The sequence below is a fragment of the Tenebrio molitor genome, chromosome 8 (genome assembly GCF_963966145.1).
Source record: "Tenebrio molitor chromosome 8, icTenMoli1.1, whole genome shotgun sequence".
In the NCBI taxonomy this organism is placed as follows: Eukaryota; Metazoa; Arthropoda; class Insecta; order Coleoptera; family Tenebrionidae; genus Tenebrio; species Tenebrio molitor.
The window spans coordinates 17,909,483-17,937,439 of record NC_091053.1 but is presented as its reverse complement, the minus strand read 5'-3'; the positions used below and the strand labels follow the sequence as shown (position 1 = coordinate 17,937,439).

Here is a 27,957-nt window from a genome sequence, read left to right as displayed (position 1 = left end):
AAAAAAATTTTAATTATATTTTGTAAATGTACCTACATATTGAATACAGTGTTTCCCCGGATAGATGAAACGGCTCTTGTAAAAGATAAAAAATTTTCGACTTAAATTTTCATTTTCTGGGGTTCAGCCCTGGTTGGTTAGAGACTTCCTACCTAATTTCTAACAATTTTAGTTTTGAAAAATCAAGTAGGTATACGAAATTTTGAAAAAACTATTTTTCTGTAGAGTAGTGTGGTGTTAATGTGGTAAATACAACAAAAAGTTATTGAGAAAAGTTGTTTAGAATCAACATCTAGGCCTCTATACACAATTTCAAAATCATCGGCCAACTATAAGTTTTTATTTTTTTTCCAAGATAGTTGTTTTTTAGTAGTACAGACACGTCAAATAGTATATTATAATATAAGTAGTAAAATGAATGTTTTTTCACTAGTCATGTGAAAAAAACGCTCATTATTTTACGTATATTATACGCTACTTTTTGCAATTTTGAATTAAAATAGCACAAATCTTGACAAATTTTATTATACAGGTGTCCTAGAGTTGCGAAAAAGCTCCATAACTTGTTTGTTATTAAAGATATCAACTTTTTCTTTTTTCTAGATGATAGCTACGCTTCTATGGCATATTCGGAAAATATTGCGGTATATATACAGGCTGTTCCAATATTATAAAAACACTAAAGTTATGTTTTTTTAAATGGAACCTACTCAGTTTGATTTCATTTTTGGATTATATGCTAAATTGTGAATCAAATCTACACAAGTCGTTTTTACTTATCTGCCATTGTTTACTTATCTGCCATCGTTTTTTTTACCAATACAGCGCTTATAAATCACTAAAAATTAAATTCCTCCTGCCATTACTACCTATATTAATATACAACATACAAATAAAATAAAGAAATGATGACATTACTGTGCGTTTGAAGTACTGAACCTTTGTTAAATTGTTAAAAGAATAAAAAACCATGTGATATTAAAAGATGCGATAGTATAAATAATAGAAAATATAAAAAAGATAATCAGCGAGATGAATTTTGGGGTAGAGACCGTCAGTTGAACCATAAAGAATATCGTACGCCGCTTGGATATTTGAGCGCAGTAGTCCGTTTATCCATCCTTATACTTACAGCTGACCATTTTTTTCGTTCTTACGTAAAAAAATTTCATGCGGTCTAAAATAATTTTAATAATAAATTTTTATGTCAGACTTAGATGCGTAGCTGACGCAGAATCCCCTCACTACAATGTAGCTGACTATTATTTTTCTATGTTATTTTGCATTAATAATACAAGAAAAAAATTTCAGCTTGTCTGAAATGACTTAAAAAAAGTTTTTTTTAAGTTTTGGCACCCTCCCTCCGTCACCCCCACCGCGGATGCGTCAACTGACGGCCACTTTTGTAGATAGGCCAGTCTTATCTATCAAAACCGATAATAATTAAACGGTATGAAATTCCTAGTCAAAATGGACCCCTGGCTCTCGGAGTATTATCGGTTATTTGATTCGATTCCAAACTTTTAACTTTCAATAACAGTACAACTAGGTGCTCTAGTTCCGGAATATTAATAGTTACTGACTGTTATTCTGTTGTTACTGTTACAGCTACTGATAATACCAAGCGATCATTTAAAAAATAAATCGAGTTTGCTTTGGAGCCTATGCTATAGCATGGGTTGCCATAGGTAACACGCTTTCAATTTTAATAAGAATCTGGAGTCTGGTACGTCTACGTAGTTGGAACGCATTACGTTAGCGCAATGTTAATTATACTAAAGCAGGTGCCTGCTTCGAAACTTGAACCACCGAAAGATTGTCGCTTAATAGGTATCTATCTACAGGCTGTTTGATAAAAAACGCCTCAACCATAACTTTTTTATTTATTACCCGATTTCAATGAACAAAGAAACCAAAGATATGGTTATTAATGCGCTACAAAACAGCCATAAAATATATTTTTTTGGTGTTATCTTAAATAGCTAACGATAGTTAACTTTTTTTTTTTAAATGGGCACATGTAGTTTTTTTAGGCTCAGTCTGGTAAGGTTTTTTTTCTGAATCTAATGATGTATTGAAAGTTATCATTTGGTCCATAGTTAACTGAAAAAAAAATTATTTTTTTTTTGGTGGTTCACCTTATGAAATTTTTAAAAGTCCCGTGAAAAACAATCGGAATGCAAAGTGCGGTAAATGTCATCCAAACGTCAGCTTAGAAATTTTCATCTGCTTTTTTAAACTTTTTTTATTTAAGTATAAAATAACAACATTGCCAGTCATGCAGGATAGCAATCATTTGACTATTATTTTATATTCGAGTGTAATAAAAATCGTAATTAGTCAAAAACAAAAATTGAATAGAAAAATAATAATAACAATAATAAAATTTTATTTTTACTTTAATTATTTTATGTTTATGTTATGTTTTCCAAGAAAATAATAATAAAACACCTCAAGATTGCACCTGAAAATTTTCTGACACTTGACATTTGTTGCTATTTGTATTCCAATTGTTTTTCACGGCTTACTTGAAAATTTTATAACAAGCTGAACCACAATTAAAAATTGTTTTATTTTTTTTTTTCACTTAGCTATGGACCACAACACATCATTAGATTCAGAAAAAAAAACTCTACCAAACTGAACCTAAAAAACTACATGTGTCCACTTAAAAAAAAAAGTTGACTATCGTTAGTTATTGAAAATAACGCCCAAAAAAATATATTTTATGGCTGTTTTGTAGCGCATGAAAAACCATATAATTGGTTTTTTTGTTCATTGAAATCGGGTAATAAATAAAAAAGTTATGGGTTGAGGCGTTTTTTATCAAACAGCCTGTATGCAGTCGCAAGGATTTCAAATGAAATACAATAAACACCAAATACAAATTCTTCAATTATTTTATTTGTTAATTTTGAATTGTTTTAAAACAAATAAGAATTCGTATTTAAAAATAAGAATTTTTCTACGTGTTTCGGACTTATGCGACTCCGTCTGTCGCTGACAACTAGGCCTGCCTTTGAAAATATCCTTTCGGATGGAACGGATGTCGCAATCATGCAAAAAAATTTAATAACAATTTTTGATATTGTTGGATATAAGTAACTGTTATTCTTCCACCACAACAATGGATTCTGAAGCCTAGGAAGAAGTGGTTCTTCTAAATAATGCTGCACCTCTATTATGGCAACTGACGAATCAGAGCCTTTTATTAAAAAGAAATAATAATAAAAGATAAAATAACCTACGTATTACAAGTTTTAAAAACTTACGTTTGAATTCCAAACTGGCAGTTAAAGCATCAAAATTTGCAAAAACAGAAAATGTCTTAGGTTTAATAGGTCTAATAGCTGCAGTTACCAATTCAATTAAATGTTTTTTGCTGATTATGCAGCTTGAGCGTCTTCAAATCCAAATAAATGTTTTATATCTGGGATCAAGAAGAGTACACAAAGAAATGGTTTTACTATATTCGACGTTAGCAAATCTTTCTATAACACCTTTATATAATTTGTCCAAAGCTTTTGCCAAACTCTGATTTAAATTTTGCCACTTTAGTTTTTCACAAATGTTCTTAAGTCCGTTGGTGAAAATAATTATTTCACTGGCATTGACAGATTTTTCACTGCTGAGCCTTATAGTAACCTCTTCAAATGGTCTTAACATTTTGATTACATTTTCACAAATTTGCCATTAACTTTCGCTCAAAACAGGCAACTTTTTATTAATTAAGGCCAAAGTAATTTTAATAGAATCTTTCAATTCTACAAATCTTTCTAACATATAAAATGTTGAATTCCAACGCGTCTGAACGTCTTGAATTAATTTTTTCGGCACTGAAAGACCTTAATTTTGTTGGTAGGCTATTAATTTTTCATTAGCTGTTGTACTACGTTTAAGTGCGCTACAATTGTTTTAATTTTATTGACAAGTTCTTGTACCTCCTCTAAGCTATCCTGGACAATTAAATTTAATGTATGTGCGTAGCAACCAAAATGTTTCCATTGAAGATGACTATTTATTGCTTTTTTAATATTGCAAGCGTTGTCTGTAACTGCAATTAATACCTTGTTTGATAATTTAAATTTTGCGATCATGTTTTTGATATTTTCACTTGTATGTGAACCAGTAATTAAAGAAGATCCAATTAAAACACTATTTAGAGAACAATCTTCCGTTTCTGCTAAATAGCTATCTACATTCCTTAATGTCCAGCAATCTGTTGTGATTCATACACTTTTGACACTGTCCATTTTTTCTTGAACTGTATTCAAGCAACGTTCGTATAATGCCGGTATCATGTTTTTGGAAATTGCTTTTCTTCCGGGTAATTGATAAGATGGATTTAGGGCTTTCACAAATTCTACAAATTCCTTGTCTTCAACAATTGAAAATGATTGATAGTCAGTTATGAAAAGCTTTAATTGATTATCTACTTTCTTTGCTTGACCTTCCGAAACTTTTTTGGGCACATAAAATGATGATATACGATGTACTTGTTTAGACTTTGAAGGATTGCTGCAAGGTTGTACAATAATGTTAGTGTTAATGGTTTCGGTACTGGTTTGGGGTTGCACATTATTGCTGTTGCTGGGTTGTGAATCTGAGATGACCTCACCAGTATTTGAAATTGATGTTGAGGTCACTGGACTTGAATTTGCACATCTTTCATCAAGTTTCAAATTTATTGTTGGGTGCCTTTTATCCAAATGTTTTTTTAAATTTGAAATCGACGACCTATAAGACAATTTCTGACTGCACATATCACACTTTGCCTTTTTTTCATTTCCACTTAATTCAATGAAATACGCCCACAACGGGCTAGTTTTACGCCTGTTGGCAGAATTCATATTGAGGAAAAAATAAAAATTTGCTTAAGTACTTGGGTACGTACACACAACACACTTTCCATCTAGAAGACAGAAAATGACTGAAATTCAGTAAAGATAAATTACTGAATAAAGAAAACAAAACAAGCTGCATCAATGATGATCAACGAATTCTTATTTTCTGCTGAGAACACGGAACAGGTCTTTTCACTTTTGTAGACACCGACGCGCCGCCGATAATACAAATTTTTTATTCCTTAAATAAATTCAGATTCATAAATTACAATTGACTTTCTGCACTGAAATTTAACGTCAAGTTTTTCAATGGTTGATTAACACTAAGTTATAGTTGGTGCCTATGGATACAGTTGTTGCAACAATCACTTCTATAGGAACAAACTCCAAATTCAAGTAAGCATTGATGAAAAAATCAGACTTATTCTACAATTATCGAACAAAATGTTTGTCATCTAGTTAGCTTTGGAATTTTTTTACATGTAAATTTTCCTGAACCGCACTACCCTTTTTCAAGTAGCCATGTAGTTCTGTCAATAAATGTGATCAATGAAATTGACCATTATCACAATTTATTGTAATTATCACATTTGGAATTTTGATGTAGGTATATTTTGAGATTGGGTTACTGCCTTCTTTTTTTTTAGCAGAACGGGACATCGTATTTTTACAAGGGTAATGCAGTACTCTTATTCAGTAGTAGGTACTATTACGATCATTAAATTTTGGGGCCGCATGAAACTCCGCACAGGTCCCTAACCAGCGGGCTGTCATAAAATTATGGTTGATAATCTCAAAACGCACCGGTCGGGAAGGGCAGTATCAAATTGCAGCGGCGGTCAAGTCTTAATCTTTTAGGGGAAGCAGGTACTGATTTCCAAATAAGTAAATAGCAGCGCTTGTCATTTTACCCCCCAGGGAGTGGGCAGGTAGACGATTATAAATAATAACTATCTCTTACCTCGGACTTTTAAGGAGGTAACTAATTAATCATCTGCAAAGTCTGCAATTTTCGGAAAAGAGAATAGTAATGGGAAACAAAATTTTCTTCGAAATCTTTGAAGGTGAATTATATTTATTTATTCCATCCTAAACGATAAAATGGTATTTTATCTACTGTTTTCTTCATGGTAAAATGAAGTTTTATCGTCTAGAAAAATAAAATAATTACATTTTCACAAGTTTCTTTACTCTTTTTTAATCAAAATTACAAACGTCTGCATTGAAATAACCGGAAATAACATTGTTAATAAAAATTAAATGTGCACTTTTTAAACACTTTTCCACCACATTTGACAGTATTCTCGTTAGCGACATCTTTGCTTTTGATGAAGTTAACGACATCCTCACTTTTGATGAGGTTAGCGCCACTGCAACCAGGTAATTCGTTTGAAAATCCTTGACAATTCTTTGTGCTGCTTGTTCCCATCAAAATTCTGTTACAAATTTCCTTCTTATTTTCAACTGATTCATCAATGTAGCCTTCTACAACCGAATTCGATTTCCAGCCACCATGTCTCTTCATCATAAGCGTGTTAGCTCCAGTGTTCGCCAAAAGAGTAGCACTTGATCTCCTAAAGCAATGACCAGTGTAAGATTCAGGTAATGGCAGCTTTAAAAATTCCGCTATCATTCGGGGCATCTTGTAAAATGTGTTAATTCCCACCACTTGCTTTGTACATTTTTCATTGCGATAACCCAAAAAGAAACTCTTGGTTGGTGTATTTGCAGGTCTTAAATCACTATATTTTTTGTATAAAGCCAACTTGCTAACTCCTATTTTCGTATTATCCACAATAGTAAACATACGCTTCTTATTCGTTTTTGTTTCGGGAACTTGTATTATCAGAATATTATCTCGATCTTCGATATCGTCAATTTTCATTTTGTGTAATTCATCCATTCTGCATCCTCCGCCGATTCCCATGACCAAGGCAACCTTTAGATAATTTACTTAATATTGAGTGAAACTACCATAATAAAAACACTTACCTTTATCAACAAGTAAATCTTATCAGGTGCATCCTCCAAAAATTTGTTAAAATGTTCCCTCTCTAACACATTTGATTTAATCGGTGTGTAGGTTGAGTATTCTCGCTTAAGGAAAGTCTTCAGACTCAAAAATCTAAAAAAATAAACGTTTTAATTATAATATTCAAAATAATCATTCTTCTTACTTTGATATGTCTACTTGTTCCTTGATCAGTAAGGTACTCTTCAACTTTGAATAACAACTCCACAATGTTGAAGCCTTATACTTTTTTACCTTTTCTGCGAAGTACGATAGCAGGACTTCTTCTGATACACCTTTTATGTTTCTGCTTTTCCTCCAGGCACAGAAAATATTGTATTCTTTTTCATACAACGATACAGATTTTCGCGGCAATAAATTTTCAATAACAGATCTGGCTTCTTTAATAATATCTTCAGGAACATACAATTCATCTTCATTAAGGAAAGATTGGGCCATTATTTCCTCAAAAATGAAACACTTTCACGACGCTTTCACGAAACTGCTTTTAACTTTGTTGATAAACAAATTATCTCGGTAACCGACTCCCATGCCAACAGCCCCCGCTTTGAGTTTCTAATGTTTAACATCCATTGTTGTTTTTCTGTTTTTGACGTTTTTTTGATTGTTGAATTTTTTTGACGTTTATAATTGTCATAATCAAAATAATTCAGTAATTCAATCGAAGTAATGGAGGATGGAATAAAATTTTGTATTGTACACGACGATAAAATTCACCATTATCTTCTCGAGCGTATTAGCCTCTCGGCTTACGCCTCGAGGCTTAAACCGCTCTCGAAGATAAAATAAAATTTTATCGTCTTGTATAATAAATAACTATTATACGTAAATTGAAATACAGAAATATCGTTGGTGCACAAGAAAAGTGACACATCTCAAAAACACTCATTTTTCAGTAGACCGATTTTAATAGTATATTGGGATATAAGGTTAGGTAGTGCATTATAACAGAATCGAGAAAGAGTTTGAAAAATTGAGACGAAAGAGGCACATAATGTACATTTTTATATCCGTGAAAAGTAAATAATTGTTTAAAAAAAATTGTACAGTGTGAAAACATACCGTCCACGTAAATTTTTGACGATGTTGACAAAAATTTCAAATTTTTGTGGCAAGAAAAAATTATAATGTTTTTCTTTTGTCATTCACTTGAAGAAAATCCTGATTTCGATTAGTTTCAATTTGAGTCGGTTCAAGAGCATCACGTACACCTTTGATCTGCGTAATGAACTGAGAAGTGCAGTGCTACCTGAAAATTTCTAAATGATAAGCCGACAGCTTATTAAGATTATAAGCGCTGCAGTTTACATCAGGTTAGGTCAGGTCAGTGGCGGCTCGTGGGTTTTATTGTTGAGGAGGCAAACTTGAACAAACATAGTAATAATAAATACACCATAATAATATTTTTTTTAAATATACTATACCGGGTGCCCCAAAATGCTTACCAGTACATACGTTGTTAAGTAAAAATATCAGGTAAAAATATTCAATCTTCTTTTTTGTAGAAGATGTGAACCTACTGTCGCGAGCAATAAATTTTGGTCGTAAATGTTATTTCAAAATTTGGTTAGATTATCACAAATTTAAAAAAATTCCCTGCCTAATTATGCCCATGTCAAAAAAATGAGAACAAAATGACAATTAATGTCATACAACATGATAGGTTATGACATTTACGACTGTTTTACAATTAAGCATTTTCAATTGCGTCAAAGAATGACCTTGGTGACGAAAATTTATTGCTCGCGACTGTACATAATATTTGTTGTATTTTGATTTTTGGTGTCGTTCGATACAAAGGGCAATATTTTTAAGATCATTAAATCTTAAACGCGACTAAACCACGTAACCACGTAGTGTTAAATTACCTTTTCTGCTTTCCACTTACGTATATAAGGCCGGTTAAATTTGGTTGTGGCTGATCTTGACTTTTTACAATTTGTCGTAAGACAATGAATTAAATGGATGATTAACAATTAATCAATAACATCTTCGCAATTTCTTTAATTTCCATATCTTTCTTCATTTTATTAAACAAGATAAAAATAAATAAAACACGGACTTTTGACCAGGGACCAATAACACCACTCCAAATCCAAAATAAAAACAAACGAGCACCTACAATCTACACTTGCAAACGACCACCGGTGCGTGGTCAAGAGTCAAGACTCGTTAGAGCTCGGCTACAGTTCGAGACCCAACAGCGTTCGTTCCCGCGATGGTTATATGTACATGAATCGTGACGTCTGTAAACAAGGCAAGCCTCCAGCCGAAGTCATTTCTCGGGCACAAAACGATTTATTCCGAGAGCGTCGATGCTAGTTAGGCGCATTTCCATGCATTTTCGTCCGCTTAGCGGCGAACAGTGCTGCGCTAAATTAAACTCTGCCTCCGGCCGACAAAAGCAACAAATGCTAACCGCTAAAATCTTCTTGTAACACATTTTTAAGAGAATAATTATCATTTATAAGCAAATATCTTCATAAATAATATGATTTAATATAATATTTAATTAAGTATTATGTATATTTTTTATTTTCTTTTTATTTAATTTTATTTGGGGAGGCACTGCCTCCGTTGCCTCCTCGGAGGAGCCGCCACTGGGTCAGGTCACAGCACCCTTAAGACCCAAACTAACCGCGCGCTGCAATTTAGTACTTAGGATTTTAAAACCTTTGATCCTCGCTGCAATTTGACATCGCCGGTCACGAACAGGCGGCACAGGTAATCTGGACGGACGGCGCGGCGCCTGGTAGGTAGGTAATCCTTAGAAGGGTTTTTGGAAAACTGATAAACATTAAACGTTTTGGAACAATTTTAAACTTCTTCCTTAGTTTTAAGTGAGCCGTTTGTTTTAAAAGATGTATCCCATACGTGAAACCACTAGTCAACGAGGTAAAACTCAAATTGTGTGTGAAAATTATATGTTTAGTTTCCATCATGTGCTTGGTTCAAGTGAATCGCGCTGGAGGTGTATAAATAAAACCTGCAAAGCGTTTATAGTTACTGTTGGTGAAGGAAATGATATTACCTGTCCTTCGTGCGGAGTTTAGTGCACCCAAAATGGGCAAATTTTTGGAACCTGAGGAGATTCATGCACCTCTAATCCCTTTACCTGCATCCGTGCGGAGTTTCGAATCGCCGAAATTTTGGACGTTATTTTTCTATCACATCAAAAAAGTACATACTTCTAACTCATGCTTTATTGAAATTGTCACATGAATGATTTGTCTACAATTTGTCAATATGCCACCCGTTTAAAATGTTGTTTTAAATTTTTATTTATTTTTTATAATTTTTTATTAATTAAAACCTCGTTCCATTTCATTTGTCTAATTTTTAAAACTTATTGAATGTTTTGTCGGCAAATCAAAATTAATTTATTAATACATAAGGGTCGTTTTAGAATACATGACAGCACGATGACACTAGTGTTTAAAATTAATTGATCGCCACCGTACATAGTACTTAAACTTATACTCGTTTTACTCGTTAGCATCGAGTTATCAGTATCAAGTTCAAGAACAACTAAATAAAATACCAGGTCGCATATGTAACTTTTTAATAAACTAGTATTTCATAACAGTTATTTGGAACTGTTACTATAGGGCATTCATTTTAAACGTTGGGTAAAGTTGTAAACTCATAACATCATAAATTACGAAAGCGGCAAATTTTCATTGTATCGGTACAGTAAAGTAGGAATCCCTCTGTTCATATAAAACTGGTACCACGTCGTATTTTCACCATCTTATCGACGAGCAAAAGAAAGAGACGTTAAAATATCCACAAGTAAAAAAAAATTAAAACACATTTTGTGATCAGTGACCAAAAAAATGTAAAGAGATTGTTGATTTTAAATAATGTATTTGACAAATAAGATTACTTAATAAAGAAATAAGAGCAATTAGTAAAGTATCCATTACATGTATCTTTTAAAGTAAGTAAAAAATAAATAATAAAATACGTAAAGAAATAAAAAATTAATCGTCATCTGAATCAAATTCACTAGATGATTCACCAGTATTGGCAACAAATGTTAATGGTTTCACTTGTCTTCTAAAAGTTGATCTCGATCCCACCATTCTCTAATTTTGGACCCGAATATGTTGAACACAGTTTTAGATTCACTGAGTTTCGGACAAGTCTCAAGCAGGCAAGTTTTATTACAAAACCCAACATTTAAAATGAATGCACTATAGCACGGAACAATAACAGTTGGATCTGTTACGAGGAAAATCACTCTTTAGCCCATCTCTACACCTAGCGGCAAGACTGTGGGACTTTTAAAAAAGAAAGTGATACTTTTGTACCAAAAAGGAAAAGTGATACTTTTGTGCAATGAAAAACCAAAGTTTGTTGAAAATATTTAAAAAATTGGAATAATTGATTTTGTTCTTATTACAGTTTTATTTCCCCTTTTCAACAACAAACTTCGTTAATTTGCCCTTTTGTTTAGGCTACAATTTTTATTGACGGTGATGGCTTGTGACATTACAACATTTCGGAAAACTACTTTGAACAATTTTTATACATGATGATTTCATTTACAGTTTTTGCCGTAATTAAACTTCGAGCATTTGAATTTGGATTTACATTAATTTGGTTCTAAATTTATTGTTAATTTAATTCTTGATCTAATGACGATTTGTAGAAATTCCACTAATTGCTAATGAACAAAATTTTCGTAATTCGAAACAAATTTACATGACCGATTTGTTTGGACGAAATCATATTCATTTTTGTGCTGAACTGGCCCAACAAAAAACAGCAAAAAGGTGAATTTTAAGTGTTTTTAAAGGGTGAATTTGTTTGAACGAAATCGTATTCACAAGTGTGCTGAAGTGGCCCAATTGAAAAACAAAGCAAAAAAACGAGTTTTAACTTTTAACAAAAGAACTTTGAAAAACGGGGTAATTTGATAAAAAAAAATGGTGCGTGCTGAACAAGCCCATATAGTTTTGCTTTTTTAAACATACCTTTGAAAACAAAGTCAAAATGCTTAAAAAACAAAGTGTTCTGAAGGGGCCTTACTTGCTCACAATTTTTTGTTTTCCGAGGAAAAGCAGCAACCAGGATTGTACTAAAAAAATGAAACATTACATTGGTGTCGTCGTGACCAGGATTGCACCACAACTGTTAAAGCGTACCAATTAAAACGACAGGACACCATGTTTGGTCACAATTTTTTGAATGCACTTTACTTTTCAAAATTAATTTTTCATGCCGCCGGCCGTTATCGACGGTTTTGCATGATTCAAAATCCGCCGGGAACGTAAAATTCCCAACCTAGTACTTACAAAAGTGACCTTGACTAAAAATTCGCTAGAGAATGGGCAGGCAGCATTGAATATAGCCAACGGACTCCGTTACGGCTGAGGGACGCGAGGGTCGCGGGTTCGATTCCGCTTGTGAGACAAATTTTTTACTTTTTAAAAATTATTTAAAAATTATTTAAATTTGTCGGCATGAAAAATTTTGTGGATTACACGTCCAGAAAATGTTTTGCGAGTGCTTGTGTTGCTTCGCCTCGGCTACGCAATATCACTCACACTCGCAAAATATCATTTTCTGGACTTGTGATCCAAATAACTATTTGTTAGAAGGTAATGTTAAATTAAACATTTTTCTTGCCTCATTTGCCACTCCTTACATATCAACATATACAGGGTGATGAAAAAAAGTGCCCGTGCTAACCTGCACGTTATAAAGTATTTTTAACTAAACACGAATTCGAAATCCAAAATTAAATTTGTCCACTCTTCGCCAAGATATAAGATTTCCTTTTTAGACAATAGAAATCTATATGATTAACCGTTTACTAATAATTTTATTGTTGAAGTCTAGATTTTGGTCGAGTTGATAATGTTCTTAAGTAAAAAATGCAAAAAGTCTATCGGAACCAACGTTATTAAAGATGTTAGAGTACCATTTCTTGGGTCCAAAGAAAATTCGTCAATGTTACAACATTGCAAAGCTCCTAAGATACAGAAACATGTAATTTTTGAAAACGATAGCAACAATAATTCAATTTTTAATATTAATGGTTTTGTCAAATTTAACCTGTCAATTTTCCAAAAAGTCTGAAAAATGGCATACAATTTTAACGAATATGTAGACATGTTACTCTGTTTGGGTGCATCAAATGATAACGCATCTGAAGCAGCAAGAGACTATGCAAGACTGTACCCTCAACGACGTCATCCAGATGCTAAGGTAATAAGAAGATTGATGCAGCGATTAAGAGAAAACGGCCAAATAATGCCTCTTTATGTAAATCGTGGAAGGCCTCGTGAAGTTCGAACACCAGCTTTGGAGGAAGCTATTTTGGAAGCAATTGAAAATGCGCCAGGACGAAGTATACGAGGATTGGCGCGAGAGTTTCACGTAGACTATCGCACGGTACAAGGTATCCTTGCTGACGAACATTATCATCCTTATCACTATGTTAAAGTGCAAGCTCTTCGTCCAGGTGATTATCCCCTCAGAGTAGAATTTTGTGAATGGCTACTTGGACGTCACAGAATCGAGCCTAGGTTTATTCAAAACATTTTATGGACAGATGAATCATATTTTTCTCAAGACGGCATTTTTAATCAACATAATAATCATATCTGGGCAACTGAAAATCCTTTCGCTGTGCATCCTCGTCCACATCAGCACCGCTTCGTAATTAATTTGTGGGCTGGGGTCATTGATAATAACCTCGTAGGACCTTTTACGCTACCTGCCAGAGTGAATGCAGAAAATTTTCTACAATTTTTACAAAATGACTTTCAAGTTTTGCTTGAAGATTTGCCCCTTGTAATTTTGAGGCAAATGTGGCTACAAATGGATGGTGCCCCTCCACATTTTGGTAGGATAGTACGGGATTGGTGTAACGAGACTTATCCAAATAGATGGATTGGTAGAGGTGGCGCGATTGCTTGGCCCCCCCGGTCACCTGACCTTAATCCTTGTGATTTCTTCCTCTGGGGTCACCTCCAAAATTTTGTATATGCTACGCCGATTGCTAACTTAGAGGAATTAACAGAAAGAATCAACGCAGCAGTTAATACCATAAATGTTCCTATGCTTCAAAGGGTTCAAGAGAACATTGTTCCAAGAGCAGCATTGTGCATTGAAGTTGGTGGGAGAAATTTCGAACAGCTATTATAAGATTTAATTGAAACATTTAACTTTTTGTTCAATTTATTGTAAATTAAAATTTTGTTTCATATCCACATGACAGCTTTATTTTTATGCAGGTGACAGAATCTGTGATCAGCATTGGTTTCTTAGATACGGCGAAAGTCGTGAATATAATATTTTTTAGAAAAAAAAGTGCAATATTGCCAATTTGTACTGTTAGGAAAACTGTTTAATTTTTAAAAGTATGTTTTTAGACCATTTTTGTGTTGATTTTCACAATACTTCGACAGAAAAGGACATTTAAGTTTCAGTCCTGGGCACTTTTTTTTCATCACCCTGTATAATAGTTATTTGGATCACCAGTCCAGAAAACGATATTTTGCGAGTGTGAGTGGTATTGCGTAGACAAGGCGCCTAGCCGCGGCGGCACACGAGCACTCGCAAAACATTTTCTGGACGTGTAATCCACAAAATTTTTCATGCCGACAAATTTAAATCATTTTTAAAAAGTAAAAAATTTGTTTCACAGTCAGAACCGAACCCGCGACCCTCGCGTCTCTGAGCCGAAACGGACTCCCTTAGGCTATTTTGTATAGTCTATTTTTTTTTTAATTAGCTGTCAGTGTCAAAACTTTGTAAAAGACCAGACTGTGTTACCCTAAAACCTGTACTTTCCGACCAATTGTATAACAAATTGAGGTTATGTCTGTCAGTCTGTCTAACATAATTGAAATGTCGAACCTAGTCAGTCAGTGTTAAAGGTTTCAATGAAATGTAGGTTTATGTAGGTACATACTGTGGTGACCCAGTTTAAAATTTAAAATTTTTAATTCCCGGTACCGCCACGAGAGCGCGCCAAATGGGAAGGTACTAGCGGCTAGACTAGGGATGGGGTTGGTAATCTTGGCGAGTTGGCGATGCTGTTGAAAAGCGGAAATATAGCGGGGATGAAACGGGCTCGCGCGGGCGGTTGAAGGGGGTAGGTCACTTTTGTTTAGTTTTTCGAAACAAACACACCTTGCGAAGAGCGATCCAAGTTTCTCAAATTTGTAAGTTAAATCTGAACCGATTACACTACCGTTCCGAGTTGATATTTTGTGTCCCCGTGAAGAATCCTGCGTTCTTTTTATCCACACGGGTAATAATTTATTCCACGTTCGTTGGTTTTTTTTTTGTTTTTGTTTTGGGACCAGGACCACGTGGTAAGGGTATGTTGTAGATTTCATTTTGTTGCATGCTGTTTTTTTATGAAGCGCCCATTTGTTAATTTTAAGCGTTATCTTTCCCCCGGGAGGTTCATTTTTTTAACAATCTGGTAATTTCGAAAATTAGAAGCCGTCGTCCGAACCGCGTGCGTCCATTTTGTTTTTTCCACTAACATTTTCTAACGGCTCTCGACCCGCCATTTTCTTTTTGTTTAACATTACCAGCGATTATTGTATTCGTGATTTATGTTGTTTACTGAGATTTGTGCCATTTAAAGTGGTTTTTATTTTATCATTATTTAACTTTGCGCTTAGTCCTCTTTTATTTGATCATTGTTCAATGTTGCGCTTTGTTTTGCTTATTTTATCATTGTTTAATGTTGCGCTTTGTTTTGCCGGATTTTCTCAGCGTTTAATGTTACGCTTTGTTCGATTGAATTAATCTCGTTTGTTGTTTTTTTTTGTGTTGTCGCTAGATTTCGGAAAAGTTAAAGTTAGAATGTTGTAAGTACGATCACATGGGGGCTAGGTGACATTCAGGAGGTCGGGGGATTGTTTAGTCAAATTTCCGTGGGGGCGACGGTTCTGTAGGACCGTATAACGGAGGTGGTACAAGTTCTGCTGTATGCGACTCTGAGAAGCTGACGTGAAGTCCCCGTCGCAGTTATAGGGATCTCGGGAGTTTGTCGGTAAACGGTTGGTTGGGGAAGGTGGAACAAGTTCTGCTCTATGCGACTCTGAGAAGCTCATCGTACAACCCCGAACGCTTATATCACTCGAAATTGGTCGGTACACAGTAGTCCGACACGCGATACCTCGAGTACCTATAAATGTCGCTGCTTTCAAGACGATTCAGATTTTTCTGAGTCCCCTCGCGGCCGAAAGTTTGTTACCTCCAGCTCTAAGCTTCCGTTGGCGTACCTTGACCGCGTAGTTTCAAATAACCATTGTTTTTGTCATTAATCTAATTGTGAAATATGAGTAATACCTGGGATACGGTTTTTGAAGAGGGTTTTTCATCCGTCCCTGTCTGTAATAACTGCCTTATAATTTGTTTACCTGTTTTGCAAGCTTTAACTGTCATTTTGCCTGTCATGTGCCCGTTTTGCTGTTATTTTAAATATTCTTGTATTCATCTTTGTGATGTACTCAACTAGTTAATTTCTCGTACTTCGTTAAAACTTAATTTCTGTCCTATGTATTCGTTTCAATTTCTTTTTCATCAAAGTTATCACAGGCATTTTTAATAAAAGGTATTTTGCGTCCCTCACATGTGTGTTTTATTTGCGGCACTCTTCCAACTGGAACCCTCATCGTTTGCATTCCGAACCTTTTTCCGCCAAAAGAAAGATACAACGTAGGGCTCCTCCGCTTCGATGACGATCACGACCACATTTGTTACCGTTTTGCGCAGGTTCAAATATTTGGCGGAAAAAGTAATGTATTCAAATCATTACAATACTTGTATTTAAAGAGTATTTTGTAGAGCATGTACTTTCGTTTAGGTACATTGAAGTGGACTTTGGAACACAACAATTTTTTGTAATGAAACACAGTTGCAGTTTATACAATGAAGAAAACATTAATTTTTTCGGAGTTGAATACATTTTGTCGTTTTAAAGCCATCACATATGATTGCAGACGTCCAACGTATCTATTTTAGAAGAGTATTTACGGAAATAAATGAGAATTTAGAAAATAGGCATTTAATACGATACATTGAATATGTTTGAAGCTTTCTCACAAATCGCCTTTTTATTCAGTTCAGGGTTGTCACCTTTCAACTCTTCGCAGTACCGAATCGGGGCCATTTTTTCACTCTCTGTGCACTACGAAGGCACCTTTTCAAATTTTGAGCGTTAATTTTTTAACGCAAACGCAAATGACAGTTAATATCTTCTATTCACTTTGATTGTGACCACAACGAAAAACATAGTAGGCGATGTTTAACTGTGTGCTGCATACGTTTTACACTAAATATTTGTGTGGTGTGAACATGATGTGAAAATGTCAGAATTGTCAAAAGTTGACCATGGTAGTAAAGCAATGATTTTAATGTATTAATCAATATTAATAACGGAAATCAATATTTGAAGTAGGAGAAACTAAAAACGTCTGTCTGATTCTGTGATCACGTCTGTTGAAAAGTGAGGTTATATTCAGGTACAGATTATTTAACATAAAAACTTCGAAATCACCTCATGCAATTCTCGATATTAATGAGGAACGAAGGAAATGGTCATTTGGCAGTAAGACAAACGCGAAAAATGCCTGGGGATTACTAAAAGTAATCAATTAGCATTGATTAATACAAATATTTTCAGATAAAAACTAATCAGACAGAAAGTTCAAAGAAATGATTTACAGGGGATGAAAAGGCAAAAGGTATCAAACTACAACACTTACTAGCCAAAATGGACAACAAAAAAGCACAAATAGAGTTAACTTTATTGGTGATGTTCGTCTTTGTGAGTTGTTTTCCCGTTGGCTTCAATAAATGTCTCAAAACAAGTCAATATTAACCGTTTGGTCTCAACTTTGAGAAGACGACGTGGCATTTTCTTTTTGAATTCTAAAACTTTGTACCAAAACTCAATTTTATAGATATGCGCACAGTGTACGTCGAAAAACTTTTGCGCAAGTCGTTCTCCATTCTGTCTTCTCTGAGCGTGACGTTTCTGTCAAAATGGCGCCTCTGAGAGTTGCCAACTGCGACTGGATTTAGTGTTATCTAAAATTCCCTATTCCAATAACCTAGCAACTGAAAAGTTACTAGGGAGTGGTCACAATCAAAATGAATAGATTATATATGCGCAATGACAGCGCCGATGACCTTGCACGGCTCGACGTTGCCAACCTATATTGTGAAATACACTTTCAATTGCTCATACCAACTTGACAACACTTTGACAGCTGATTTAAAAAAAAATGGACTGTATATTAATTAATTCAACCAAAGTAACTTCTATGTCAAACTTTGTTGACATTTAAGAATCAATGCTGCCTGCCCATTCTCTAGCGAATTTTTTACCAAGGTCACTTTTGTAAGTACTGGGCCGGGAATTTAACGTTCCCGGCGGATTTTGAATCATGCAAAACCGTCGATAACGACCGGCGGCATGAAAACACGTATTACTTCTCAATATTCATACAACGTGTAACAGAAATAAGTGCATTAATTTTAACTGATAATAGAACTCGTCAAAAGGAACAACTTTTCTATTTACCATTTTGCCGAAAAACGATGTTTAATTCAAAAAAAAAAATTGGAGAGATTTTTCACTAAAATAACCCTACGCCACTAAATACTGCAATGGCTTATTGAGATCAGCGCTAATATGAAAAAAACATCCATTTTCATCCAGAAAACGTGTTTTAATGCCGAAATCGAAATTCAAATAAATCTACCCGTATAGCAAAAAATCCACTTCGTAAGAATCTGGTTGTTTCACATTTTTGGGTAGCTTAGTTTTGGAGATATGAACGGTTTTAGGAAAATCTTTCCTATTTTTTTAAGCCACTACGCAACGTTTTTCGCCAAAATGGCAGAGAAAAAAGTTATTCCTTTTGATGAATTCTATTACCAGTTAAAATTAATGTACTTATTTCAGAAACATCCTGTATATAATATACCAAGGGACAGATATATTGCCGGAAATTTTTTCGAGCAGTCCTGACACACCAGTGTTTGTAGCAAGAAAATTACACGAGGGCGCTAGGAGGAGGTTAATTTTGAGTGACAAACACGAGTTTGGACTGCAATAAAAAATTTCTGGCGATATATATCTGTCCCGAGGTATATTCGGAAGAGAATCGTCCGAAAAACTTTTCCCTAGGTAAATTATATCGGAAATTTTCCCTAGGGAAAATTTCCGCTTAATTAAATTCGTAGTTGAGATTTGTCAATATAAATCATGTGATATTTGAGGGCGATTCTCACTAAAATTTTACGGTAACATAAATTTAAATACATCTTACCATAGAAACTCCTTTCTGCTTTTCATGAGTAGCAGTTTTCTTCTGAAAGTTTCGAGCTTCCTCGTTATGCTCATAAGTTGTACTACTGCAGGGGGAATCTTGTTCGGTACATTTTTTCTGCAACTCAATTTGTTCGTCCACCTTCAGCTTCTCTTTGTTGTCACAGTGTTCCTCCATTTCATTACATATTTTATTAGCGGTATCCTTATCGTCCATGTTTGCGGTTCTGTAATTTTAATAACTTTCACCAAATACTCATTTTAGATGTTTTTATCTGCAATCCCGATGAAAACCTGAAAAAAAAAACATTAAATAGTAAATACAAATAATTCATTATCAGTTAATTAATTAATGACAATTTTGTTAATTCATTATTTCATATTAATATATTTGTATTAATCTTACTATCGCACTATCCCACCTCCATCCGGCGGCACGGCAATTTTGCCGGAGTACATACGCTATTACGGATAATACTATCAAGTAATAGTGCAGTGCTTATCAACATAATTACCGGCGTCTCGCCTCCGCATTTTGACTTTGTTGTGTATTATGTTCCTTGTCAATGTTAAGGAACTTCCTCACGATGTGACATGAGTACAATAATATACCTTTTTGAATTTCAACTACCAATGTGTTATCAAAATCCAGAATTTTTAAATTTTTAAAAAGAGATTGCGGTACTATTCCCGTTGCTGAAATTATAAGTGGTAAAATCGAAATTTTTTCTAAACTCCAAAGACTTCTCATAGCAACGGAGAGCTCTAAATATTTATTAATTTTTGTGTTATATAATGGAAATTTGGAACAGCTATATCTAAAAGATATGCTTGCTTTTGATGTTTATTTAAAATTATAATGTCTGGTCTGTTATGCTTAATATGAATGTCAGTTAAAATTATTCTATCAAAATATAACTTGTAACTGTCATTTTCCAAACAACTTTCTGGTGTATAACTATAGGCCGTGCCAAACCCAAATAACCACCACCTGTTGAATTATGTTGGTGAAAACAAAATTATACTAAATGTATAATGGCAATTTTGATGTTACTAGGATGCTAGACCAATCAAATCTAAGTGTACAACGTTGCCGGTAGATTTTTTGGGTAGAATGCAGTGTTGGTGGTTATTTGACTTTGGCAAAGACTATATAATGTGGTTGTGTATTCTTTAATAAATTGAATTTAACAACTAAATTCATGTGTATAATTTTAGCGAATATATCGTGACGTTTTTTATATTCGCTTTGAGCCAAAACGGTGCAAGAAGAAATGATGTGTTCAATTGTTTCCCCTTCAGTTCCGCAAATCCTACATTTATCAATTATCGCTACTAATATTAAAGAAAGATTTTAATCGATTAGTATTATTAATTAGGCAGAATATAGCCTAAGGGAGTCCGTTTCGGCTCAGGGACGTGAGGGTCGCGGGTTCGATTCCGACCCAGGGCGAAATTAAAAAAAAAGGCTATATTCTATCTCGTGATTCGGAAGTCACGTTAAGCCATTGGTCCCGGTCTATTGAGTTGGTCATCACGCCCCTCATAGATTTGTAAACCAGTCCAAGACTGTGTAACAACATTTTTAATTATTACTCAAAAAACCAATATGATTTTTATATTCGTAAAACAAATACCGTATGTTTCAAAAAATTTCTGGTCAAGTAGGTTCTGAAAAACAAAAGCATTAAAAACGTATGGCGTAACTTGAATATTCAGGTGGAAATGTGTTTATCACAATAATTGTTTTCAATGAACTGTCATAAAATGGCAATTTCAAAAAAAGCTTGGGAACGGTTCTTTTCCCCTACGATTCTACGAGAATTGGGGTTGACCGTTGGCGTTGGCGCCAAGATTTCATATTGCAGTTCCGCGGAGGCGCAGACGATTGCTTATTTGCTTCGGATTAAAGTTAGGTTATGTTTATGTACCCGGCGCGGCTGAGCGACAACACCAACAAAAGCAAATAAACCCGGGCAATGTGTAAACAAGTAATGTAACAACAATAAATAAATAAATAAACAATAATGTGTTTTAAATTACTCTAGAGCAAGTGTTAAAAATGATAGCCTTCAGCTTCGATGCACATTGGAAGGCTCCTGTTCATCAAGCAGCATAGGTGCAAAAAATTGCCACAAATAACGAAGAGTCTCGCGTACTGTAGCCCCGTCTTATTGAAAACACCCTTGAGCCAGTTGGAGTTGATTGTGAAAACATCAAGAATGTTGTTTCGGTACCTTTCAGCTGTTACTGATTCTTCAAGATCCTTTCGAACAATCCTTTGACAAATTGACACTGATAAAGTCAGTCTGCTGCGACAGTTGCCTGAGAGATAATTGGGGTTCGTCTTCCACGTTTGACACTTTGACAGTCTCAATATTTTCCTCTGTACGAACTTGGGGTTGAGCACTTCAGCTGAACACTGTCACTTTCTCGAAATGTGTGAAGTGTGTGACCATTGGAAAGATAAGGTTCAATCATGAATATCTGTTGTTCAGGAGTGAAAATCATTCTCATAGGTAACATTTTGCGAACAAAATTATTACGGCAATTAATGACGTTTTTGACAGTTCAGTTATTATTTGACAAGCTGCGCCATACGTTTTTAATGCTTTTGTTTTGCAGGACCTACTTGACCAGAAATTTTTTGAAACATACGGTATCATGTTGACAGTTAAAAATAATTTTAAAACATTCGGCTTTTTTCGACTGTAATTACACGAGAGGTCTTTTTTTGTCCGAATAAAATTAATTTTTTTTTACGATAATTTGGTTGCTTGGTAAATCAATTTTCCAAAAAGAAACCAAATTAGAGTTTAAAAAATGAAATTTTATCCTGGACGAAAAAACCTCGAGCGTAATTCGATGAGATAATTTAATGAATAATGTAGGTAATTATGAAAAATTGAATTCGCCATTTTGCACGTCAATTTATTACAAGCTGTGTCAATGTTTAAGATTGTTGGTTCGTTATCATAGCAACAAACAATAATCAGGTTCGAAAAAGTTTGCCATGGAAGTTTAAGCACATTTTATCCAGATGCAAAGTTAGGGCTAACTTTATCCGATGTCAAAGTGACAAATGCATCGCGGCTTATGGGATTTTTTATACATGAATTAAATTATCAATTAAAATGCTTGGGTCGTGCAAAAAAAGATTGTATACAGAGTGATTCACGCAGCCCGTTCGTTAGAAACTTTCTCATTTTCCCAAAATCGTATTAATATGAAAATTTGTAGCCGACCATAGTCGACTACTCTAATAAAAATAAATAAAATATTTTCAAAATGGTGACACTTCCGATAATACCGGAAATCGACGCCATCTTTGTTTTTTTAAATGGAAAGGCCCCATTTTGATTTTAAATTTCGATTCTACGTTAAAGTTTAAGTTCAGAAAGTCCCTTTGTCAACACTTATCTGTCATCGTTTTTGACCAATGTCATCTTTTTCGCAAAAAAGCGGGTTGCAGGGCTTCATTAAAAAAATTATAACTCCTGAACTATTGGAAATAAAGAATTGTTTTTTTTTTTATTGCATTGCTAAAGGTTTGGCCGATCTTTTCGCTACTAGTGACATTTTTTGTGTTTCATACGCCTACTGCAATTTTTCAAAATTGATAATAAAGAAATATCGAAAATTTCATTTTTTTAAATGGCAACTACCATTTCTGACACTAGATATAAATGTAAAATTTAATTTTAAGGCCACTTTTATTAACATTATTTTCTAATGTTTTATTATTTTATTGTTACATATTTACTATTTATCGCAATGGCATTTTTGAATAAAAATTCAAATAAAACAATTGCTTAATAAAAAAAAGAATATTTTATCCAAAAAATAGAAATTACAGCAAAACGGCTGGAAAGAGGCATACAAAATGTTAATAAAAGTGGCATTAAAATTAAATTCTACATTCATATCTAGTATCAGAAAGGGTAGTTGCCATTTGAAAAGATGAAGTTTTCGACATTTTTTTGATTATCAAATTTGAAAAATTGCAGTAGGCATATGAAACATAAAAAAAATGTCACTAGCGTCTTAGAAGATCGGCCACATCTTTAAGAATTCAATTTAAAAAAATCAGTTTTGTATTTCCAATGGTTCAGGAGTTTTGTGAAAAAAATTACATAGGTCAAAAACGATGACAGATAAGTGTTGACAAAAGGACGTTCTAAACTCAAAATTTAACGTAGAATCGAAACTTGCAATCAAAATGAGGCCTTTCCTTTTAAAAAAAACCAAGATGGTGTCGATTTCCGGTATTTCCGGATGTGTCGCCATTTTGAAAATATTTTATTTCAACTTGGAGGAGTCCATTATAGTCGGCTACCAATTTTCATATTCATACGATTTTGGAAAATCGGAAAGTTTCCAACGAACGGGCTACGTGAATCACCTGTATACACTTCGGAAGCCGATGATTTTTACCTTAGGTGACTGACTTTCGTAAGTAGCAGTATAGTGGTAGTCGATAAAAGCTTGTACCTATGTAACAATGCAGTAAAGTGTCTATCGAACTCGTTTGCTTGCTCTACTCGGTTCGCCACGTTTCGCAATCTGCAAACTCGTTCAATAAAGTGTCATTTTACTGCCTCGTTACATAAATAGCTATAATTGGAGTTTTTGTTTCTTTGTGTGTATGGTTAGATTAGACGTTATTGTATCATTATTTAACAAAGGATTGTAATGAATCATAATAGCTACTGGGTTGTAAAGTGTGAAGTTATGACTTTGTTAATGAAGATGTAATGTACGATGAAATGATGTCGCAAAATATCGAGGGGTTAGAAATAAAATAATCTTAAAAAAAAGCTCATTTACAGACCAAGTCGTAGAATGTAGAATATAGTTATTAAGATGACTTGTGTTTTATAGAGGATTTAAAAATCGAGATCGTAGTTTAAATCAGAGCGACCGCAGGGAGCGAGGATTTAATAGAGATTTTTAAACTATAAAACACGTGTAAATGTTACTTTAATAATGTGCATCTGCCTATTTTACAATCTTATAATTATAAAATAAGTTGCTATTGACGGCGTGTTTTATAATTTCATAAAAAACGTTACTACTGACGACGTGTTTTATAAAGAAAACGTATTTTTTGGTTCGACACTGTCAGAATTTGAGAATTTACGCCTATGTGAACGGATTTTGATAAATGTCACAACTTGTCAAAACGAAACGTCAAGCTAATTTTAAAGATTTTAAACGATTTGGAGCTATTAAGGGGCTCGTCGAACCAAAAAACGTTGTATTCAACTCGTTCGTGTGTAAATTGGGTCTTTTTTGGCACGTGTGGGCCGTTTTAAAACGCGAGTGAAACTCGTCAAATAAACTACTATTTTATACGACTGACATTAAAAGTGACGTTTTTAGTGGAAGCTAATTTGATTAAAAATTGCTCTTTATAACTTACCGTGTTAAAAGTATTTTTAACACTAGTAAAAAAAAAACTTTTAACACTAGTTATTTTTTATTTATTTATAAATGTTAAAGTGGCTCTATTTGCCGCTTTTTCAATATCTGCGGGAAATCTGTCGTCGATATCGGCATCGTTAACGTCGTTTTGTTTGCATTCCATGTTTACGAATGCAATAATGTGGAATTGAAAGTGTTTTACAAAACGTAATTAAATTTTTTTTAACGTTTCTAATAAACAAATGTCAATACAAGACTAGCTACCTGATTTTTGCCGCAGAAATTAAAATAAACATCAAAAATACGACTGCGTTTTTTAATGCAATGCAAACCAGTTGTATAAAAAATAGATGTATGATGGACGTGTTAAAAGTGATTTTATTTTGTTTGTGGGGTTGGTCAACTCGCTGCGCTCGTTTCCCAATCTACCCCACTTACAAAATAACATCTCACTTTTAACACTTACATCATAAATAACTATTTTAGGTAACATAACGTGTGAGCTCAAATGCACCATAGAAACAGTATAAGATATTAGTGTTAGAAAAACTTATTTATTGCTCATTTCAGGTCTAACTTTATTATTATCACGATAAAACGCAAATTATTGACATTTTCCAAAGCACTTTATTCAAGGATACTAGGAAAACAGTGGTGAACAAAAGAACTGAGGTCACCGGAAATATTGACATCTCAATGATGACGGAAACGGTAACAAAAGCAGAAAGTTATTAATTGTTTAAATCAATTTTTGGGTAAAATATAAACGAAAAGTTCTTTTTTGTTGTTTCTGCTAGTTATATTTCATATCAGACTGAAATCGGCTTAGTGCAAAGACTAAATAAAGTCAATCGATTCTTCTCTGAACTAATTTCCTGCAAGTTTGGACGGCTGCTTTGTTCATTATTTTCATGCAATTGATAATCTATAGAGTACATAAGTAAACAACTCGTTAAAAATGTAAAATATGAGAAGAATAATAAGGTAAAGCTAAAGAAGCCAAATAGAATCCTACATGGTGATGGGTGTGGTCGCGCCAACTATTTGTATTACCACGAGATAACAAATACTCAACGCAGTAGTTGAACCAAACTAATATTCTGCCTATTTAAACAGTGGATAATTAAGATTATCCGACAAAATGTTCAAATTATTGTGAAAAACACTTACATGCTACTTCAAGACGTTGAATCAATGCACTTTTCGGTAGAAATTATTCTGATGACAGTATCGTACCGTTTAAATTCGAAGTGATTCTGTTTAATCTATTATAAATAAGATATGATATTTTTTAGCACGAACGATACGGTTGATATATTTTTGTGATAAGATTATTACAGAAAGGTAATAGAATAAATATCTGTATAGAATATACACGTATTTTATCTTCAAGCGGTCGAAAATCGCATATTTCTGTACACTCCATAGAGACGATTAAAGTGTAATTTTTGAAGTGAAACTTTATGGGAGGGGTTTGAAATTCTGATCGGCAACCTTTTTGTGTGACGAAAAGTGGTGGGGGTAAACACTGGCTCGCACAACGGTTGCGCCAATGTTTCCATCTCACTTAATTTGGAGTCTAATTTATGTAAATTAATCTGTTTGACACGATACAAACATCCCTTAAAATTGTGTATACTTCTGTCTTTGTCACACTCACGGCATTTATCCATAATGTCCTCTCTTTTAATTAAAAATGAACAATGAGTTATGGATTTCTATATTGTTTAGTGTTATCGTTAAAATATACAATTTTGTTGTAAATATGCTTAAGTCAGGCGCAGAAAGAACAAGAGCGTGGCGTGAGAGAAAACGTACGAGTGAAGTGACAGTTCAGAATGTGAAAAAAACGGTGTAAATAATAAAGACAATGAACCAGCAACTAGCACCTCGGCTCAGCCACCTCCTCTTGCATCTATCAGTGATAATTTACAATATTCTGATTTTCCTGTAATACAAAAGTTTCACTTCTATCGTGCGTCTTTACGACACACTCTTTTTTTTATCTTCAAGCGCCTTTGTGTATCTCCATAGAGACGGTTAAACTCATTTTTTTCTGAGCGGAGTAAAAGTACTTCAAGTCCTAGGAGTAGAAGTGTCCCACAGGCGGCTCGACCGGGTCAAATGTAAGGTCATTTGAAATATTTGTCACGATTTATTTATCAATTACAATTATCAATTGCACGAAATATGTAATAATTAAATTATCCCTATTAAAGAAAAGCCTCTAAAAAAGCGAATTAACGAAATTATTACCCAATATTTAACCGCGTCCCCTATATTCTGTCACGAGCCGCTCGTTGTGGAGTTGTGGGCATGGCCACAGCGTGGATGTCAGATGCAATGATGTCTGGATGTCAACATTAAAAAATAACGCAAGATAACCGTTTACTGTTGAAAAGTAAACAGCTGCAAGTTGTAATCGTTTGTTATTCCGTTTTGATAATTTTTGTTATATTTAGCAAATAACTCTAGTCCGGTGGCGATATGAATTTTACTCCCCGAAAATTAACTACCTATGTAGGATCTAGTCCCACCAAAGTCCCGAAAAGTATATGATTAAATTGTGTATGTATAATATAATAATGTTCATGAATCACGGTGATCTGGCTACAAAGGTAAAATTTCTGAGTTCCCTAGACGAAGAATTATAAACTATTGTATCTTATGTCCATAGAGTTATGTCTGACCGGATCATTCGCGATCATTCACCATTGTGGGAAAGTTTTACGTGGAAATTTGCAGAAAGTATATCGAACACAATGAATAGCATTATACGAGTAGACTTTACTAATACACTGCGCCGCAAAATTAACGCATAATTTCAAAACTCGTGTTTTTGAGCCAAATTTATTTCCAGTTACAACATTTCGAACTGTAAAGTATTAAAGAAGTAGATTTATAAAAGTAAATACTACAATAATCAGAACACAACAAAGAAATCAAGAAAACAAAAAAATAAAAAAATTCAAATTCGGAGAAAACAAAGAAATTTAACATTTAATAGTGCGTGTTGGCACACCGTGCCTTTATTACAGCTGCACAACATTGTCTCATGCTTAAAATGAGGTTTTGTATAACTCTTTGCTTAATTTCTTCTCAAACTTGAGTTAGACCCAAAGACAGCTGATGAAGAGTTGTTGGTGGATTTGGTAACTTTCTAACTCTTTTATCTGTAGGATCCCACAATTTCTCGATGAGGTTTAGATCTGAACTCCTTGCTGGCCATTGCATTTGCCCAAATTCGACCCCACGGAAATAATGCTGCACTATTCCCGCAACGTGCGGTCGACCATTATCTATACCGGGTGGGGCATCGTATACGCGCACGCGAGAAATCGCGA

At 34.1% G+C, this 27,957-nt stretch overlaps 2 protein-coding genes across 3 annotated transcripts in view; both read right to left on the bottom strand.

Moving 5' to 3' along the window:
* LOC138137583 (uncharacterized) overlaps positions 1 to 27,957 on the bottom strand; it is a 252,149-nt gene that overhangs the window by 16,561 nt on the left and 207,631 nt on the right. Inside the window, exons 1-2 of one of the 2 annotated variants that reach the window (XM_069057058.1) lie at positions 25,784 to 25,918; positions 19,191 to 19,483 (exon numbers count right to left, since the gene is read on the bottom strand). In XM_069057058.1, the coding sequence (XP_068913159.1) occupies positions 19,191 to 19,406 (216 nt within the window). In that variant the 5' untranslated portion in view covers positions 19,407 to 19,483; positions 25,784 to 25,918. Of the gene's footprint in view, positions 1 to 19,190; positions 19,484 to 25,783; positions 25,919 to 27,957 lie in introns of those variants that run through there. The other variant, XM_069057059.1, reaches the window with a different exon arrangement.
* LOC138137589 (uncharacterized) lies at positions 6,046 to 7,707 on the bottom strand. The gene is made up of 3 exons (XM_069057065.1): positions 7,022 to 7,707; positions 6,837 to 6,969; positions 6,046 to 6,783 (listed from the first exon to the last, which is right to left on the bottom strand). Exons 1-3 carry the CDS (start codon positions 7,312 to 7,314, stop codon positions 6,091 to 6,093), a joined length of 1,119 nt encoding a protein of 372 aa, XP_068913166.1. The 5' UTR covers positions 7,315 to 7,707; the 3' UTR covers positions 6,046 to 6,090.

Bases quoted from the DNA above. Each gene is read 5' to 3' on its own strand.
- LOC138137589 (XM_069057065.1), bottom strand. From the start codon at position 7,314: ATGGCCCAATCTTTCCTTAATGAAGATGAATTGTATGTTCCTGAAGAT. The intron at 6,970-7,021 runs GTAAGAAGAATG...TTATTTTTTTAG, and splicing joins GAACAAGTAGACATATCAAA to ATTTTTGAGTCTGAAGACTT. The intron at 6,784-6,836 runs GTAAGTGTTTTT...AATTATCTAAAG, and splicing joins AGATTTACTTGTTGATAAAG to GTTGCCTTGGTCATGGGAAT.